We start from the raw sequence: 18,934 nt of genomic DNA on the forward strand, positions 1-18,934 counted from the left end.
CTGCAGCATTGAGGAGCTAAGACAAGGACAATGGCTTCAATGGGTTTCTCCATATCTCTCTCACACACAAACACACACGCACTTGCACTGGGAGAGACAACATCTGCCAGCTTCATCAGCGATGCTAAACAGCAGCTGGCCGAAGCCGCAGCGGCGGAGAGAGCGTGCCTGCTTCTGGGCGGCCGAGTTGTTGTCCGAGGCAGCTCCCGTTGGGCCGGAGGGCGATTTTCAACCAGTTTGGAGCAGTGGCGCAGATAAAGCTGGCCAACTCACGCCCCTTGCTGTGAGCCCTCACCACCATGCATTTTCCTCATTCGATGCCCTGCGTTAGCTGGAGACAGAGCCAGGGGTTTTCACAGGGAGCCACTAGAAAAGGGGGCTGCCTTGCCTCGTTAGAAAATTAAGGCGGGCGTACCCGTCTGCATTCAGAACGAGGGAGACTGGCCCCTTGATGTGAAAGAACGGAACGTCACCCTCACTAAAGTCAGCAAACACAAAGCAGTCTAAGTTATAAAAAGCATGTGTGTAGCAGCCACTTCCTGATGGCATGACACTTATTTCCTTTCCTCTGCATGATCACCCCACCCTCTCCAAACCCACCATCAGAGCTTCACCTGATTCACAGTGTGAGCAATAGAACAGGCAATCCATTCATTTGTTAAAGCATCAGCAACCAGAAGTCACCCACAAGGCATTCTCTGGCTCATCCGATGCCAAATGCACACGGCAGCGGCAAGTAATAAATGAGAAAACATTTCTCAGAAAGGCCCACCCAATCCCCCACACGGAAAAAAGTAGTAAGATTCACTTGCTGTGTGTGATGTTGCACTCCCACCGCTAGCCCCGCGACCAGTTACAAATCTCCTGCGCTTACTTGGCTGGTGAGTGCTCAAAACAGAATGCAATTTAATTCTAGATACTCTGGGTTAACAGATTTCGTATAGCACGGTTAATAAGAGTAAATCGTCCCAAGGCACTTCACAGGAACGATAGCAGACAGCGAGCCACACAGGTGATAGAACAGGTGACCCGAAGTTTGGTCATAGAGGTTGGGTGCGAGAGAGCACGAACGTGCGAGAGAGAGTGAGCACGTGAGAAAGCAAAAGAGAGAGAGAGCAAAAGAGAGAGAGAGCAAAAGAGAGAGTGAGACAGAGTACGAGCGAGAGAGAGAGAGAGAGAGAGAGAGAGAGAGAGAGGGGTAGGTTTAGGGAGAAAATTCCAGAGCTTAGGGTCCCAGGCAGCTGAAAGCATGACCGCCAATGGTGGAGCGATGGAAATCGGGGGATGCTCAAGAGGCTGGAATTGGAGGAGTGCAACTGGAGGTGAGATCTCAGTGTTGCAGGGGCTGAAGGTTACAGGCATAGGGAGGGGTGTAGGGGCTAGAGGAAGTTACAAAGATACGGAGGGTTGTAGGAGGTTACAGAGATAGGGAGGGGTGCAGAGGCAGGAGGAGGTTACAGAGATAGGGAGGGGTGTAGGGGCTGGAGGACATTACAGAGATAGGGAGGGGTGTAGGGGCTGGAGGAGGTTAGAGATAGGGAAGGGTGTAGGGGCTGGAGGAGGTTACAGAGATAGGGAGGGGTGTAGGGGCTGGAGGAGGTTACAGAGATAGGGAGGGGTGTAGGGGCTGGAGGAGGTTACAGAGATAGGGAGGGGTGTAGGGGCTGGAGGAGGTTACAGAGATAGGGAGGGGTGTAGGGGCTGGAGGCAGTTACAGAGATAGGGAGGGGTGTAGGGGCTGGAGGAGGTTACAGAGATAGGGAGGGGTGTTAGGGGCTGGAGGAGGTGACAAGAGATAGGGAGGGGTGTAGGGGCTGGAGGAGGTTACAGAGCTAGGGAGGGGTGTAGGGGCTGGAGAAGGTTACAGAGATAGGGAGGGGTGTAGGGGCTGGAGGAGGTTACAGAGATAGGGAGGGGTGTAGGGGCTTGAAAATAAAGCAGCATAAAGCACTTAGTGTTTCCGCGATGCCACTCAATACCCGTGCCATTAGGTTTCCAAGCTCAGCTGCGCTGCACTGTCTGAGCAGAGTCACTAAGCCTCGCAAACAGGCAAAGATGGAAGTTGGGAAAGAGGATAGACAGCAAGTTTTTCCCAAAGCTTGTAGGGGTAGCAGAGATAGGTAGCAAATGGTCCAGCAGCCAATTCTAGAGTTGGGAGAGGACTGAAACATGAATACATCGCTGTAGTATTTATATCCATAAGTTTTAACTTAAAAACAACAGCGAATAATTAACACAGACGCTCATGATATGTGCAACGGCTTAAAACAGGGGTTCCCAAACCGCGGGTGATATACTTTGGTGGTCTCGAGCTTCGAGGCCTGAATGACAGTCGTGGTGCACGGACTGTCGGGAAAATGCTAGAACTGGATCCAAGGCCCCAAGGGGAGTGTGCCCAGTTTTTCTTTCCCCTGGCTCGCAGTTTGGCAGGAGGGGAGGGAACGAGCGTCACACAGGCAGCCTCAGCATTTGCCGCGAGTGAGTCGATTTCCCTCTACAAGCTCACAGAGGGGAGCCTTCAAGCGACCCCACATGTGACAGGGTCACATCAGGCGACAGGAATCCCAGCTGGGAGATCAGTAGGGGAGAGAGGGTCCTACTCCTGCTGTTCTACTTTGCCTGCAACCACCACCCCCACCCAACCCATCCACTCTCTCAGCCCCCAAATTTTCACTCTGGAGTCATATGGAGTAGGAGACATTAAAATTGGGTCATACCGGGGAAAAGTCTGGGGCTTAACCCTTGAAGGGTTGGTCATCATGTGAAAATGCTGGACAGCAAAAGGTGGCAGGATATCCCAGCAAGGGACCGGCTCCCTGGATGAGGAGAGGTCCTGCCCGGTTAAGGTGTCCCACTTTAGACCAACGGCAGCATATTTCGCTCAAAGCAAGGCTGTACACCTCAGCACGAGATGGAATGTATCACATCATGGTGCCAAACTGAAAAATAAATTCTGCTCTGCAGGGCAAGTGAAATGCTATTTTAAGAGCACCAGGTTAACACAACATTCACAGCTCACCACCTGGCCAGGACACTGGCACAGAGAACTCTCTACGCGGATTGAAAATGTCGGCTCGCTTTCAATTCAACTGAATGTGTGTCAACATGGATGATAACCTCCCAATGCTCTCTAGCCAGCGGGATCTTGAGACAGAGCATTGCTCAAACTCTCGCCCATGTGGGGGGTTGCTTATTTTGAAACTCGTTCTTCCTGTCTGCATGGGACAGTGCAAGGGAGGGATCGACGGTGGGGCCTTAATGCCAGAGAAATATCCAGTGCGAATCCCTGCACGTTACAGGACTCCTCAAATCACTCCTACCTCCATGACAGGCCTGCGGCTGCCAGTACTTTCCCAGGAGGTTACACCCCATTCTCCAGGCACATGCAAGGACAAGACTCCAGCATTGCGCTGCTATACAGGGCACACGCAGGTGGCACCCACCCTTCCGCAGGACTTCCTGCCCTTTCAACGCTGCAGCCCACTGCCTTTGGAGCCAGGATTGGCACTCTGTGCTGTTGACAGCCAGCCTAAGCACCCAAAATTAAATCGCGCTAATGGAAGGTGGGCTGATGGCACTGCACCAGAGCACACCGATTCCCCATGATGGAATGAATGGAGGCTGCAAAGATGAACTTCACTCACTCGATTTACTCTCCCAATTGCCAGGAACCTGCCCATCTGCTTTCAGTCACCAAGGTACCTGGTCCTTTCTGACTGTTACTGCTGCACATACTTGGCAGGTTGGTATCATTCTCCCGTTCAGCGATGTCACACTAATTAGTGTGCCTCAGCCTCCTCTTAGCTGTGTGCTGCCACCCTCCAGCATCCGCCCACCAGTCACCGCTGCTCCGTCTGAACAGCAAGCGGCAGCAGGCTCTTCATCCATGGGAGACATCACAGCCAGTGTCCAGCCCCATCCTTGACTGACGAGCACTGCTATCGGGGGCGGGACGCCTGATGATGATTTGAAGTAAGAACCCCATGCCTATTTTCTCCCCTCCCGTCACCAATCCCAATTGTGACACCGTTTACTGTGACACCCCCCCCCACCCCCCACCCCAGTTAAGGCAAGCTAGCTCAATTCTTTTTGTATTCATTCTCTGGGCGTGGGCATTTATGGCAAGACTGGAGTTTATTGCCCGTCCCCTAGTTGCCCTCGAGGGGGTGGTAGGAAAGTTGCCTTCTCGAACCGCTGCATAGATAGCTGAGCGGTTATTGGGATTCCAACTCACGTTCTGTGGATTTACATAACCACTTCACTATTATTCCCCAGCTTAACTGTGAGGGGACTTTTGCTTTCAAAAGCAGTGTAGACACACAGACAGCAGGAAGATGGAAGAGCCAGCTAATCTGTTTTACTGGTGTCCAAGGGACACATATTGGCCAGGACCCACAGGGGAGAGCTCCTCTGCTCCTCTTTGAAACAGAGGTCACTCGATTTAACCTGAAAGACAGCACGCCTGACAGTGCAGCACTCCCTCGTTACTGGTCCTAGGAGTGTTGGCTTGGATTGCGCCCCCAAATCACCGGGCACATAGTCCAAAGGTGACTGGTGCCTAATGGGAGATGGTGGCGGTGTGGCTATCTCACTGGACTAATAATCCGGAGGCCTGGGCCAATGATCCAGAGACACGAGTTCAAATCCCAGCACGGCAGCTGTGGAATTTCAATTCAATTAATAAATCTGGTATTGAAAGATAGTCTCAGTGATGGTGACCACGAAACTGTCGATTGTTGTAAAAACCCACCTGGTTCATTAATGTCCTTCAGGGAAGGAAATCTGCCATCCCTACCAGGTCTGGCCTACAGGTGACTCCAGGCCCAGAGCCATGTGGTTGGCTTTTAACTGCTCTCTGAGGTGGGCCAGCAAGCCACTCACTTGCCTTCAAGACGACTGACTACCCTACCACCTTTTCAAGGGGCAACTGGTGAGGGGCAGTAAATGCTGTCCTTGCCAGCGACGCCTACACCGCGTGAATGAATAAGTGAAAGGGCAACGATTTGGGGGGGGGTGTGGAGAGAAGAGATTTGGCTAGTTCTGTTATTGCGGCTCGTGCTATGATTTCCTCACAGTCTTCTCCAAGTAGCAAGCAACATTCCAACAACTCCGAGCAGATCCTAAACACTCGAGTTAAGCACAACCCAATTAACAAGGGTGTGTCTAGGATATAATGCCCAGAGGCTTCTGTCACAGTGTACAACTCAAAGCTCAGGATGGGTGTTCTCTTTCCTCAGCAGCTCCGATCCACTTCTAACCCTGCCTCTTGTAGTCAGCTATTACTGCACCCCACCCACCATATTATTAATCTAAACCACAAAGGTTCCCCTAGTATATATAAACTTCTTTGGAAGTTTAATGACATCAAATGAACAGCCCATTACCACTTACTGCCAGATTAAGCAACAGATTGACAAATTAGTTGCCCAAAACTCTGCTGCCCCATATCCTAACTCACACCAAGTCCTGTTCACTCATTGCCCTGTGCTCCCTGACATACATCGGCCCCCCATCCAGCAATAACTTGATATTAAAATCTTCATCCTTCGTTTTCATCCTCCAGTAGCCCCCACCACCTCTAACCTCCTCAAGCCCCTAAAATCTCCGAGGTCTCTGTGCTCCTCCAACTCTGGCCTCTTCCGCATCTCCCGATTTCCATCCCTCCGTCACTGGCGGCTGTGCCTTCAGCTGCCTGGTCACTAGGGGAGGGAATTCCCACTCTGAACCCCTCTCTATCCCCACCTTTAAACCGACATATTTAACCGAGTTTTTGGTCACCTATCCCTAATATCTCCTTACATGATGAAAACAAGAAATTATTGGAGCCTGTAACAAAGCAAGTGCAATAATTGTGGGAGACCTTTAATCTTCAGATAGAATGGGGCAATCAAATTGGCAAGAATGATCTAGAGGACAAGTTTGCAGAACCACTTCTTGGCAGCTTCTTGGAGCAGTACATCGTGGAACTGACTTGGGGGTAAAGCTATCTTGGATCTAGTGCAATGTCATGAAGCAGGGTTAATTAGTAATGTGATCGTAAAAGATCCACCAGGAAATAGTGACCATAACACCATTCAATTCCATGTTGAGTTTGGAAGTGATAAATTCCAATCGCAAACAAAAACCTTAAAGCCAATCACACAGGTATGTGGAGAGAGCCAGCCACGATTAATTGGGCAAACAGACTGGAAGGTACGGTGGTAAACAAACAGTTTAAAGAAACAATTCAAAATATTCCACAAAAATACATTCCATTGCAGAACAAAAACTCAGCAAGAAGGACCCATCTGTGACTCGCTCAGGGAGTTAAGGGAAGCAATGGCTTACAATGTCGCAAAAAACGGTAGCAAGTCCGAGGATCGGGAGTGTTTTCGAAGCCAGCAAAGGGCCACCAAAGAATTGATAAAGAAGGGAACAAATAGAATGAGGGTAAACTGGCCAGAAATATAAAAAAAACATTTTTGGTCTCTCGGGGGAATTAAGGGATATGGGGGAGTGTGCGGGAAAATGGAGTCGAAGTGCAAGACCAACCATATTGAATGATCGTATTGAATGGCGGAGCAGGCTCAATGGGTCGTGTGGTCCTATTTCTTGCGATGTTGAGTTTTGCTTGATAAGGTTCCTATGAAACACCTTGGGGGCATTCCGTGCTTTTCTTCCAAACGGTGGCCGTGGAATCAATGTTACGCGCACCTGGGAAGGCAGACGGGGGCCTCGGTTTAATCCCTCAAAAGACAGCACCTCCGGCAGTGCAGGGCTGTCTCAGTACCGGCACCGGGAGTGTCACGCTGGATTGTGCGCTCAAGTCTCCGGAGTGGGAGCTGAACCCACAACCTTCAGGCTCAGAGGCAAGGGAGGGCAGCCCGCTGAGCTCTGGCTGAGTCAGTGCCATATTGGGCAACAGTTAGCATGCAAACCAGGAAATGCAGGCCACAGTGTTACACTTCTCACTGCACCTTGGTGTATAATTTTGTCAAGTGCTCTCCCTCTCCCACCCAGAGGTGGAGAACTGGGTGACACTGAAAGCAGGAAGTTGGGGGGAGAGAATTATTTGAAGAATGCCCGCTGTTTTAATCATTTTTCCAAAACTCTGACGCAACTGAAGGTTCTTCTCGGAACAGCGGCCAATTCAAAACCGGTTCAACTTGTACCTCAAATTCACAGCTGCTTTAACAACCCTGTCCAGGCTAAGTGGTAAACTAGTTCCAGCAGCAGCACCTCTGGGACTACAGTAATGCGAAGACAAGGGTGGGGTGTCAACAGCCCCCCACCAGACACAAACTTAAGACTGTGCAAAATAAACACAGACTGCAATTATGGGCCCCACCCATCAAAATTGGAGTCGCTCTCCCCTCCTCTCCAGACATATTCTTAACCAGCTAACACTAAGGTGATGTACTTGTGGGGAGAGGCCTGTCACGGGGCGAGGAGCTGAAACAGCAACAACTGGAGCAAATTTGAAGGCATTCAGCCAAGGGTATCACGCCAGAGACATATCGCAGCACTACGAAATAATTTCCTACAACGTATAATAAGCAAAGGGGAGAAGGTGGCCGAGCAGGATTGTCAGTGGACCAGTAATCCAGGGGCTAATGCTCTGGAGGCACAGGTTCAAATCGCACCAAGGTGGAATTTAAATTCAAATAATAATGAAATTCTGGAATTGAAGGCTAGTCTTAGTAATGGTGGCCGTGAAGCTAGCATTGATTGTTGTAAAAACCCATCTGATTCACTAATTTCCTTTAGGGCAGGAAATCAGCCATCCTTACCCGGTCTGGCCTACACGCAACTCCAAGCTCTAAATTGCCCTCTGAAATGGCCCAGCAAGCCACTCAGCTGAAGGGCAGTTAGGAATGGGCAACAATTGCTGGCCTTGCCAGTGACAGTCATGTCCCAAGAATAAGGAAAGAAAAACTTTTTTTTAATAAAGAGAGAAGTAGGACTGAGAAGCAAGAGGGGCTTTGTTAAAGTTGCACAGAGGCTTGGTTAGACCACACTGCTGCAGTCATCCTGGTCTCCATTTACAAAAAAAAGGATATACAGGCACAGGAGAAGGTTCAAAAACAAAAGATTTACAAAGGTCACACCAGATTAAATGTTGAGAGGCTATGCATGGAGAATCTAGAAGTAGGGGCTGTCAGAGTTTCAGGATAGGTGGTCAGCTATTTAGGACATTCAAAAGGCATTCTATAAAGGATTGCTTAAGAGGCTTGGGAGCGAAACTGGAGGCCACAGAATAAGGTGGACAGGAGCAGCATGGATACCAAATTGACTGTGTGACAGGAAACAGACTGTTGAGGTGAACGGCTGCTTCTCAGGCTGGAGGGGGGTTTACAATGGGGTTCCCACCTAGACTTGCGGGGGGGGGGGGGCATATAGACAGGGTGGTGGAATGGGTGGTCAAGTGGCAGATTAAATTGTATGACGCAATACATTTAGTAGGAAAAGACGCGATATAAAATAAAGGGTACAATTCTAACAGCGGTGCAGGAGCAGAGGGGCTTGGGGTATATGTGCACAAATTATGAGGCAGCAGGGCAGGTTGACAGCATGATCAATAAAGATTTTGGGATCCTGGGTACAAAAACAAGTTACGTGTAAAGCACTCCAAAAGCTGGAGCGTAAACACCAGCGTGGACCAGCCGAGCCGAATGGCCTGTTTCTGTGCTGGAAATTCTACACAATAAGCCCTGTGATCCACTCTTTTGCTGGAGACGGTGAACACCCCATATTTAGCAAAGGGGAAAGTGCGAGGATTGGGAAACCAATTAGATAGCTCGTTAAAAGAGGAGACGCAGTCTCGATGGGCCAAATAGCACCCTTTCATGTTATTCTATTCCATGGTGCTATCCAATATTTAGCATTTCCTGTACATAGGCCCACTTAGCATGCAAACTACTCTACAAACACAACACAGCTACTAGCCAACATGGCAGTCTTCAATAAAGCAGTTCTCACTAAACACGCTCATAGGAGCGGCACCACCAACACTAGCTTTAACATGCGACACATTCTACACGCTACCACACAGCAGCAGTACCTCATACATTACCTCGCAATCTCGCCACCAGCTGCCCATACCACAGGCGCAGTTCTACACCAGGAAAGACAGACCCAGTGAAACAGAGCACGTTAAACAGAGGATCGCTGCAATAGGAGAGAGGTTAGGCACCGCGCAAGAAACCCCAGAACGGTCACGTCTCCCCGTATCTCATTATTGTAACCAGTCAACACTCGCTTTACGCTACAGAAGTGCAACAGAAAGAATTGCGTTTTTCTAGTACCTTTCACCACTTCAGGACATCCCAAAGCACTTCACAACCAATGAAGTACTCCACGAAGTGTGGTCACTAGCGTAATGTGGCAAACACAAAGCCAATTTGTGCACGGCAAGCTCCCACAAACAGCAATATGATAATGACCAGATAATCTGCTCTCTTGATTATAGGTGAAGGATAAATATTGGCCCTAGGACACTGGGCAGCACTTCTCCCATCCCCCCCCGCACACACTTGCACCAGTGGAAACATTTACATCCACCCGAGGGGGCACACAAGGGCTTTGTTAAAATCTGACACGTCACTCAAAGGACAGTACCTCCCTCAGTGCAATTCAACCCACCCTCCCGACAGCGGTAGCCGGTTGAGAAACAGGTTTGTACATGATAAACGTGGGTGACAGAAACGAGGACACATTCAAGCATTTTGGCTTCTTTTAAACCCCTTCTTAAGCACTAAGACATCCATTCGAGAGACATCAATCCGCCCACATGTGGCAAGTCCGATGTATTTAAGGGAAAACTATAAAAACACCTGAAGAAAAAGGTTCCTGAGGGACTCGTGCAGAGCATAAACACCGGCCAAACAGTCCAATTCTGTGCTATAGATTTTACCCATTACCTGAACTCTATCAAAAGCTTGATTCTTTAAGAACAGTGCAGGAAAGTTAACAGACAGAGTAGCACTTTAGTGTCAGCTCAATTCACTAAGGTGAGCGCTCTCACCCTTGTCAGTTGACTGGGGCAGGGTGGTTCAAGATCCACCTCAGTGGCCTGAGGGCAGAATCCAGGGCTGACGTGTCGGTGCAGTGCTGGGCGGGCCCTGCGCAGTCCCCGTGACATTCTCTAACTGGGTGCCAGTGCTGGTTCAGTAACCCGGAAGCCATCGAATGGCACCCAAGTGGTCAGACAGCAATCTTTTAAGTAATCGGGGAGGAAAAATAATGGGAGCAAATGGACTGTGGCTTCCAAACCAGCTCAGCCAGATTCTCACCACACACACACACGCGCACATTAAAGATGAATTATACTTGAGCACTCTGAAACGGAATTCACCCAGATTTTAACAAGTGCCAAAGTATTTAAACTATTTCCACAAAAGCATTCTCAGTATCTAATTCCAGATAATCGCCAGGCATCGCATTAGTTCTTAGGCAGTGACAGGTCATATTTATTGTTACTTAAGCTCATCTCACTCGCCACCTCACCTCACGCCATGGGCAAGAACGGAGTGTGTACACTACAGTCGCTGTTCACACCCGGCCACTGCCCAGCGTCGCATCTACAGCACAGCTGGCACATGGCAGCTTAAAGGTGCATTTACGCTGCAATTTCAGCAGCTTCCAGCTCACAGACCAAGTTACAATCTTAGGCAGCTCACGAGTACTTACCTCATCCATTTTATTCTTCCGACGCACGGAATCTGAAATTTATTGGGTCTGTGTTTTACCCATTAGCATCCAACCCAGCTTGCCTCGGCCGAGGGGTCTCCCTCAAGTTTAACCGCCCCGCTGCTGCATCCAGTTTCTGAACCGGACATCAATGCCAACTAGAAAATCTGAAGGCCACCAACCCCCTTCTGACCGACAGTGACGATCTTCTGCTGACTTGTCATCCACTTTCCTGTTTTCCTCTGAACCCAAAGGAGAAAGACTTGCATTTCTCTAGTGCCTCTGACGGCCTCAGAATGCCCCAAAGCGCCTTACAGCAGTGGGTAAAGTACTCCATTGACTGTAATGAGGGGACTGCAGCAGCAAAGCTTATGCACAGCAAGATCCCACAAACAGCGACAGCGATAATGACCAGATTACCTGTGTCTTCCCCCCCAGTGACATTGGTTGAGGAATAGATTTTGACCAGGGCTCTGGGGGTAACACCTCTCTGCTTGTCTTCCAATAGTGGCCCAAGGATGCAGATGGAGTCTTGGCCCACCATGTAATAGGGGTTTCCACAGTCAACACATGGTGTCACATAATTCAAAAAAAATCAAGACAGACCTTCCCATTCTGAATCCATGTTGGCTACAATTTTCTAGATAGTTACATAGGGAATCCTGAAGTCTTCTCCCAATAATGGGTTCCATTACTCAGCATTGGAGTAACACAAATGGGTCTGTAAGACGCCGAGATCCACTTAAGTCCCACTTCCTACAAAATGGACACATTAGCGAGTTTCCAATCTGCCAGCATCTCGACGTCATTAACAGGCTCCTGCATAAACTCGGAATGCCTCAAATCTGTTCACTGGTCTCGTCAAAATAACTGGTCCAGCACAAACAGGTCACTTGGGCCAATCAGGCTTTTACCGTTCATGCCAGTGCTTAGCTCTTTAGTCACCCCATTCCCGTATCCTTCACCACTAACCCAATCTAACCGCTGGAGGGTCAGCACTGAGGGGGCGCCACGCATCCCCGACGGTCAGCACCGAGGATGCCCTGCCGTACCAGAGGGTCGGTACCGAGGGTGACCCGCAGTGCCAGGTCAGTACCGAGGGTGACCCGCAGTGCCAGGTCAGTACCGAGGGTGACCTGCAGTGCCAGGTCAGTACCGAGGGTGACCCGCAGTGCCAGGTCAGTACCGAGGGTGACCCGCAGTGCCAGAGGGTCAGTACCAAGGAAGCACCGCAATGTTGGGGCTGCCGTCTTTCAGCCCGGGTGTTAAACCTCTGCCCTCTCAGGTGGACGCAAAAGCCCCCGTGGCCACTATTTCGAAGAGCGGGGGGTGGGGGGAGCCCTCCCCAGTGTCCAGGCGTAATATTTACCCCTCAATCCAATATCACAGATTATCAGGTCACTACATTGCTGTCTGGGAGCTTGCTGTGTGCAAATTGCTGCTTTGGGACATCTCAGCGCCATAAAAGATGCTGTGTCAATGCAAGTTCCTCAGCCACTAACCCAGAAGTAACTTCCGCAGCGTCACAGCCCTGAAGGAGGTTCTCAAACTGCTTGCACAACGACCTGACAAGATTCTGCTTCTGCCTACATTGTCCCATTTTAAAACTCCCGTATGTATAACCTGCACTGTTTGAAAGCTAAAAGGTCCTTGCACACAAACAATTCTTGGTCCCTGGGTCTTTAAAAAGACAAAAGGGGATTTTCTCTTTGATACTGGAATGATGACCCTGTCCTCAAGCTTTCTTTGCCATCATAAGTGAAACAGTTCACAGGCAAAGTAGTTGATGTAGACTTCACTGGAACTTTTGAGGGAGAAGGCTCTAACGGAACAAGAGATGGCAGGGCATAGGCTGGGAGTCAGGTAAGAGGGAGGGGCGTAACAGTCTAACTGAAACACGGAGGCGCCTGTGTTATGAGGAAAGCATCTTAAGATACCTCGGAATGTCCCAAAGCCAATGAAGTGTAGCCACCAGTGTGGGAAAGCGTGGCCGCCAATGTGTGCACATCAAACTCCCAGAAACAGCAGATCATGTGTTTTGGGCGATGTTTCACAGGAACACGCCCCACTGTAAGGAGCAGCAGAGTTCAGTGCTGGTCTCAGGGCGCAGAGGATATGAAGCAAGGAACACCATCGGTTAAGAGCGACAGCACAGGCACACCGCCTCCATTACCACCCCCACCCCCAATGCTTGAAAGTTTGGCAAACACATTCCAGCTGCAGCAAGTCAGAAATGCTTCAAATGTGCAGAGCGTCCAATCAAGGTGCGCTGCCCATCCCAACCACAGGCAGCACACCTTGCACAATTACGCTTCAACTCGTTTTAGATGCTATGCACTCTGGAGACTATAATTAGACTTCAACACCACGGCTCCGCTATAATAAACATGCGGGCAAACTGGATCTCCGGTGTCTGCACACTGCAGTGCGAGAGCCAATCTGCAGAGAACTACTATTTCTTCATAATAAACTCCCCCTCTCTCCCCGGCCCGCCCAAGTGGTTTTGTGCCTATTATTGAGGCAGATTGTCCTCCCATCCCAGTCCCTGGAAGACTGCAATGCACTTTTACAGGGCCGTCAGCTCAGGGGTGTAAAGGGGCTGAAAAGGAGGGAGAAATGTGCCTTCCTGGCTACCGGGGTGGGCACCACAAAATCGAGTGGTTTTAGCTTCATGCAGCCAGGTCACTGGCTTAGACAGAGGCAGCAGAGCACTGGTGTGGCCCAGTTGCTTTTGTGTGCCTTGCAGACATTGGAATGAGGCCAGCCAAATGAGACGCATGTCCCACTCACAGTTGTACGGGAAGGACCAATGAACCAGAGGACAAGGTCAACACATCGTACACAGAAAAGCAGGAAATACACTGGCTTCTGTCTGGGATGGGAAAGGGGAAGATATCACAAGAAGACCGGAACTTTCCACAGCTCAGAGGAGACAGTGGCGTTGTAATGTCACCGGACTAGTAACAGTCTCCTGGGATAAGACGGCAAGATGCCCTTCACCTGTCACAAATATCTCCTGAAGTTGCTCGATAATGCCTGTGAAGCACCTTGGGATGCTTTATGAACATACAATCAAGGAGCAGGAGCAGGGCCCCTCGAGCCTGCTCCGCCATTTAATAAGATCATAGCTGATCTGATAGTAACCTCAAATCTGCATCCCTTTTACCCCCCAATAACCTATCAATCCCTTGCTTACCAAGAGTCTATCCACCTCTGCCTTAATAATATTCAAAGACTCTGCTTCCACCGCCTTTTCAGGAAGAGTTCCAAAGACTCACCACCCTCAGAAAAAATTTCTCACCTCCATTTTAAATGGGCGACCCCTTATTTTGAAACAGTAACCCCCCTAGTTCTAGATTCTCCCACAAGAGGAAACATCCTCTCCACATCCACCCTGTCAAGACCCCTCAGGATCTTATCTGTTTCAATCAAGTCGCCTCCTACTCTTCTAAACTCCAGCAGATACAAGCCCAGCCTGTGCAACTTTTCTTCATAAGACAACCCACCCATTCCTGGTATTAATCTAGTAAATCTTCTGTGAATTGCTTCCAACGCACTTACATCCTTGCTTATATAAGGTGACCAATAATGTACACAATACTCCAGATGTGGCCTCGCCAATGCTCTGCATAACTGAAGCATAGCCTTCCTACTTTTGTATTCAATTCCTTTTGCAATAAACAATAACATTCTATTAGCTTTCCTAATTACTTGCTGTACCTGCAAACTAGCCTTTTATGATTCATGCGCCAGGACACCCAGATCCCTCGGGATCTCAGAGCCCTGCAAACTCTCACCATTTAGATAATATGCTTCTCTTTTATTCTTCCTGCCTACTCCAAGGTTAAAAGTGCTATACAAATGCAAGTTGTTGTTTTGTGGAGAAGCTCAGGCAGAATCGGACACGCAAACGGATGTGGGCTGAGGCACTTCCTCAAATCACACCACACAGGGTCTCCCTCTGGCCATAGCTGGACACGGCCTCAGTGAACTTTCTGACCTGAAACGAAAATGCACCAGTGAGTGCTGCGGGAACGGCAGCCTAGATTTGCATGGCGTTCTGAAAATGAACCAGCAAACAAGATTCCTCAGTGCCATGGTACTTTGATCAGGGTGGCTGCAACCTGACAGTTTAAAAACACTGTGTCAATCTCCTGACAGTCTGTCACAGCCCAGAATCAGCAGCACAAGAAACTCAGGTCCGGTTCACTGGACAGCCACACAAGGGTGTTTTTGGACACAGTTAGAAATAGAAACGAGTTGACAACCCGCTGGTTATCTCAATGGCTTTCAAGCTGTCGAAATGTTTACCATAAGATATGCTTATCTTCGACAATCTGGACATTGTGACACTTGCACACATGAGGCAAGATAAGAGGGTTTCAGTTCCCCTGAACATGAAGCCTAATCCAACACTGCTTGCTGGCTGTCTATCCAGTTTTCACAGGAATAAAGTAACTTTAATCTTTTTAAAAAGCAAAAGTACTGCACAGGGCTACCCAATATTCGACTCTGCCCTAACTTGCGCTGAAATAGACTGTTGTTTAGCGTGAAGGGTTTTGGGGCGAAGTTGTTGCCGATACAATCTCATCCCTGCTTTTGGTGCCGAGGGGGTCCAGTGCAGCTCTGCACAGGCTGGAGACCCAAAGCATGCTGCCACACAACAATGTGCATTTAGATAGCACCAAGAGAAGCTCCCTTCGCTTAACCCATGTGACAAATAGCCCTGGATCATAAGAATTTAAGAAATAGGAGGAGTGGGCCATATGGCCCTTCGAGCCTGCCAATGTCACGGCTGATCTGGTTGTGGTCTCACCTCCACTTTCCTGCCTGCCCCCCATAACCCTTTACTCCCTTGCCGATCAAAAATCCGTCTAAGTCAGCCTTCAATATATTCAACGGCCCAGCCTCCAATGGTCTCTGCGCAAGAAAGTGCCACAGGCTAACAACCCTCAGAAGAAATTCCTCCTCACCTCCGTCTTAAATGGGAGACCCCTTATTCTGAGACTGTGTCCCGCTAGTTCTAGATTCCCCCCACGAGGGAGAAAGTTTATTCGACTCATTCCTGGGATGAAGGCATTATCTCATGAAGAAAGGTTGGGCCTATACCAATTGGAATTTAGAAGAATGAGATGATCTTATTGAAACATATAAGATCCTGAGGGGACTTGATAGAGTGGCATCAGGGGGATGTTTCCTCTTGTGGGAGAGACTAGAACTGGGGGAATAGTTTAAAAATAAGAGGTCTCTCTCTTTTAAGACAGAAATTTTTTCTTCCAAAGGGTGATTGGCCTCCAGACAGCAGCGGAGGCTGGGTCAGTGAGTTTATTCAAGGCTGATTTTTGATCAGCAAGGGAGTCAAGGGTTATGGGGGGGCAGACAGGAAAGTGGATCCGAGACCACAACCAGATCAGCCATGATCTCACTGAATGACTGATCAGGCTCGAAGGGCCGAATGTCTTACTCTTGTTCCTATGTTTCTATTCTCTCAGCAACTACCCTATCAAGGCCCCTCAGGATCTTATGGTTCAATAGGTCACCTCTCATTAGTCTAAAGGCCAATGCGTATAGGCCCAACCTGCTCAACCTTTCCTCATAAGACAATCCCCTTCATCTAAGGAATTAGCCTAGTGAACTGCTCCAACTTAAGTATATCCCTTCTTAAATAAGCAGATCCACAACCCATGATGTGTATACCAACGTCATCAGCCATTGCCTGGCTGTTTGCAGTTCGAAGTAGGGGTGAGATGACTGGGTAACTGCCCTGCTGCTTACTGGCATTTGACGACGAGGAGTGTTGCTTCATTGGAGTTTGACCCAACAGAGCACCCCTGGCTAGAAATGATCGCAACCACATCGACACTTGGGGCGCAACCTTGGCGGGGATACAACGATGATAAAACATTGTTGGAGAAAATGAGATTCTAGTACTAAGCCCAAAATATTGCTGAACGAAAGGGCATGCTGTTGAAGCTGTCTGTCTTGAGCTCATCAGGACAATTCGCAAGAATACTAAACTGTAAAGGGAACAACAATTTATACTGCATGAGAACAGAGTCTCGACAGCATGTCCTTTCTTTCAGCAATATTGAAGTTCTGTAGTACCAAATGACTCTTTAATCCCAAAATCGCGAGGGCTGTCAATTTTTCCTAAGCAAGGCAAGGCAAAGAAACATTGAGGGAAGGCACAAAGTTGGTATATATTGGCACAGCTTTCACATTCATATAATATTCATGAAATATAATATTTGTAAGTATTTTGATATGGAGACACAACATCTCAAGCCATGCAGCTAAAACATGCTTGACTGCTTGCATAAATGTATAAACACCCAGAGATAAGGACTGGGTTAACCTAATTTTAGGTTTTGCTGTTATTCAGAAGTGACGTTATTTTTAAGTCACTTAACCTCTGGTCAAAAATAATTCCCTCTGAACTGCCACCCATTTGAAACCATCACACTGTCTAAACAGAGCAACACCTCACTTTCATAAAAAGAAAATACATTTTGAATTCACATTCATAACATATTTCGGATATTTTCAATCTCATGCCAACCCATAGGGGGGTTAGGGGAGGGGATTAGTTTGGGGGGGGGGGGGGGGGGGGGGGGGGGGCAGGGGCACTCAGGCACCAATCCACAGTCTTTGTACAAGAACCGCCTGCCAGCTGACCATGGCCCCAGATCTCAGGTAATCAAACCACAGCTGTGAATATAAAATGAGAAACTGTCTGTGGGGATACAAAGCAACTGCACTCCTGGCACCCGTATAGAGGCTTAGTCAGAGACTAAATAATGCAGAGCATGTATACGTGTGTAACAGAGACGTAGACATCCTAGATTCACCCACTCTCCCCCGTCCATTCACATCCCTGCCTCTCTTTCCTCCTCCCTCCCCACCCTTCCAGTTCCCTCCTTCTCCCCATTCCCCTCTCTCTCCTCCTTCAAACCCCCAGGTTGCTCCCGCTCCCTCCCTGTACCCCCTCAGTCTCTCCCTCTCCGATCCCCCACTCCCGCCTCTCCATTCTACCACTCCCTCCCTTCCCGTTCCCCCTCTCCTTCCCCCTCCCTCTCCCCACCATTTTCCCCCATTTCCTTCCTTCGTCCCCTCCCTCCTCCCATTCCCTCCCTCCCCCATTTCCCTCACTCCCTCCCTCCCCATTTCCCTCACTCCCTCCCTCCCCATTTCCCTCACTCCCTCCCCCCTCCCCATTTCCCTCACTCCCTCCCTCCCCCCCATTTCCCTCACTCCCTCCCTCCCCCATTTCCCTCACCCTCCCTCCCCATTTCCCTCACCCTCCCTCCCCATTTCCCTCACTCCCTCCCCATTTCCCTCACTCCCTCCCCCCCTCCCCATTTCCCTCACTCCCTCCCCCCTCCCCATTTCCCTCACTCCCTCCCCCCCTCCCCATTTCCCTCACTCCCTCCCCCCCCTCCCCATTTCCCTCACTCCCTCCCCCCTCCCCATTTCCCTCACTCCCTCCCCCCTCCCCATTTCCCTCACTCCCTCCCCCCTCCCCATTTCCCTCACTCCCTCCCCTCCCCCATATTTCCCTCACTCCCTCCCCCCCTCCCCATTTCCCTCACTCCCCCCCCCCCCCCCATTTCCCTCACTAACCTGCGGCTCCGCTGCTCCCCTCCGCCGCCATCTTGGATGTGAGGCCTAGCCGGAAACTCCCAAGCCTGGACCTAGATTAGCGGCGCCATCGCCCGACGGACCTCCCGACCCCCGGGGGAAAATTTTTGGGATGGGGAGGAGGTTGAGGGAAGGAGGCGTAAAGAGGACCATAAACGCCTCCCCGAGAGTCAGGGGGTTTTTTGCCTTGAAATCAAGTCTCCGCCGGCGGCTGGGCCCCGAGCTGCCGCTGCCGCTGCCGCCGCTCCGTCGACCGGGCCCGCATCTGCGCCTGCGTTGCGACCGGCAGCTCCCCGCCCCATCTCTCAACAGCGCCTGCGCCCCGGCCGGCACCCACCCAACCCCTCAACAGCGCCTGCGCCCCCGCCGGCACCCACCCAGCCCCTCAACAGCGCCTGAGCCCCCGCCCCCGTCCCCGCCCCCGCTGGCACCCACCCAGCCCCTAACGGCGCCTGCGCCCCGGCGGGCACAGCCCCTCCTCTCCCCAGGACCCTCAACCACTGTGAAGCAGACCGGGATCGCGGTGAAGAAACCGGGATCGTTGTGAAGAAACCAGGATCGTCGTGAAGAAACCGTGATCACCGTGAAGAAACCGGGATCGTCGTGAAGAAACTGGGATCGCCGTGAA

The 18,934-nt window shown here is 50.1% G+C and overlaps 1 protein-coding gene across 1 annotated transcript in view; it reads right to left on the bottom strand.

Moving 5' to 3' along the window:
• The window catches only part of LOC121274313 (putative PIP5K1A and PSMD4-like protein), a 93,371-nt gene extending 74,820 nt beyond the window's left edge, over positions 1–18,551 (bottom strand). Inside the window, exon 1 of the mRNA XM_041181556.1 lies at positions 18,289–18,551. Coding sequence (XP_041037490.1) covers positions 18,289–18,319 — 31 coding nt within the window. The 5' untranslated portion in view covers positions 18,320–18,551. The remainder of the gene's footprint in view (positions 1–18,288) is intronic.
• Between the last annotated feature and the right edge of the window lie 383 nt (positions 18,552–18,934).

Source organism: Carcharodon carcharias, assembly GCF_017639515.1.
Source record: "Carcharodon carcharias isolate sCarCar2 chromosome 36 unlocalized genomic scaffold, sCarCar2.pri SUPER_36_unloc_1, whole genome shotgun sequence".
NCBI lineage: Eukaryota > Metazoa > Chordata > Chondrichthyes > Lamniformes > Lamnidae > Carcharodon > Carcharodon carcharias.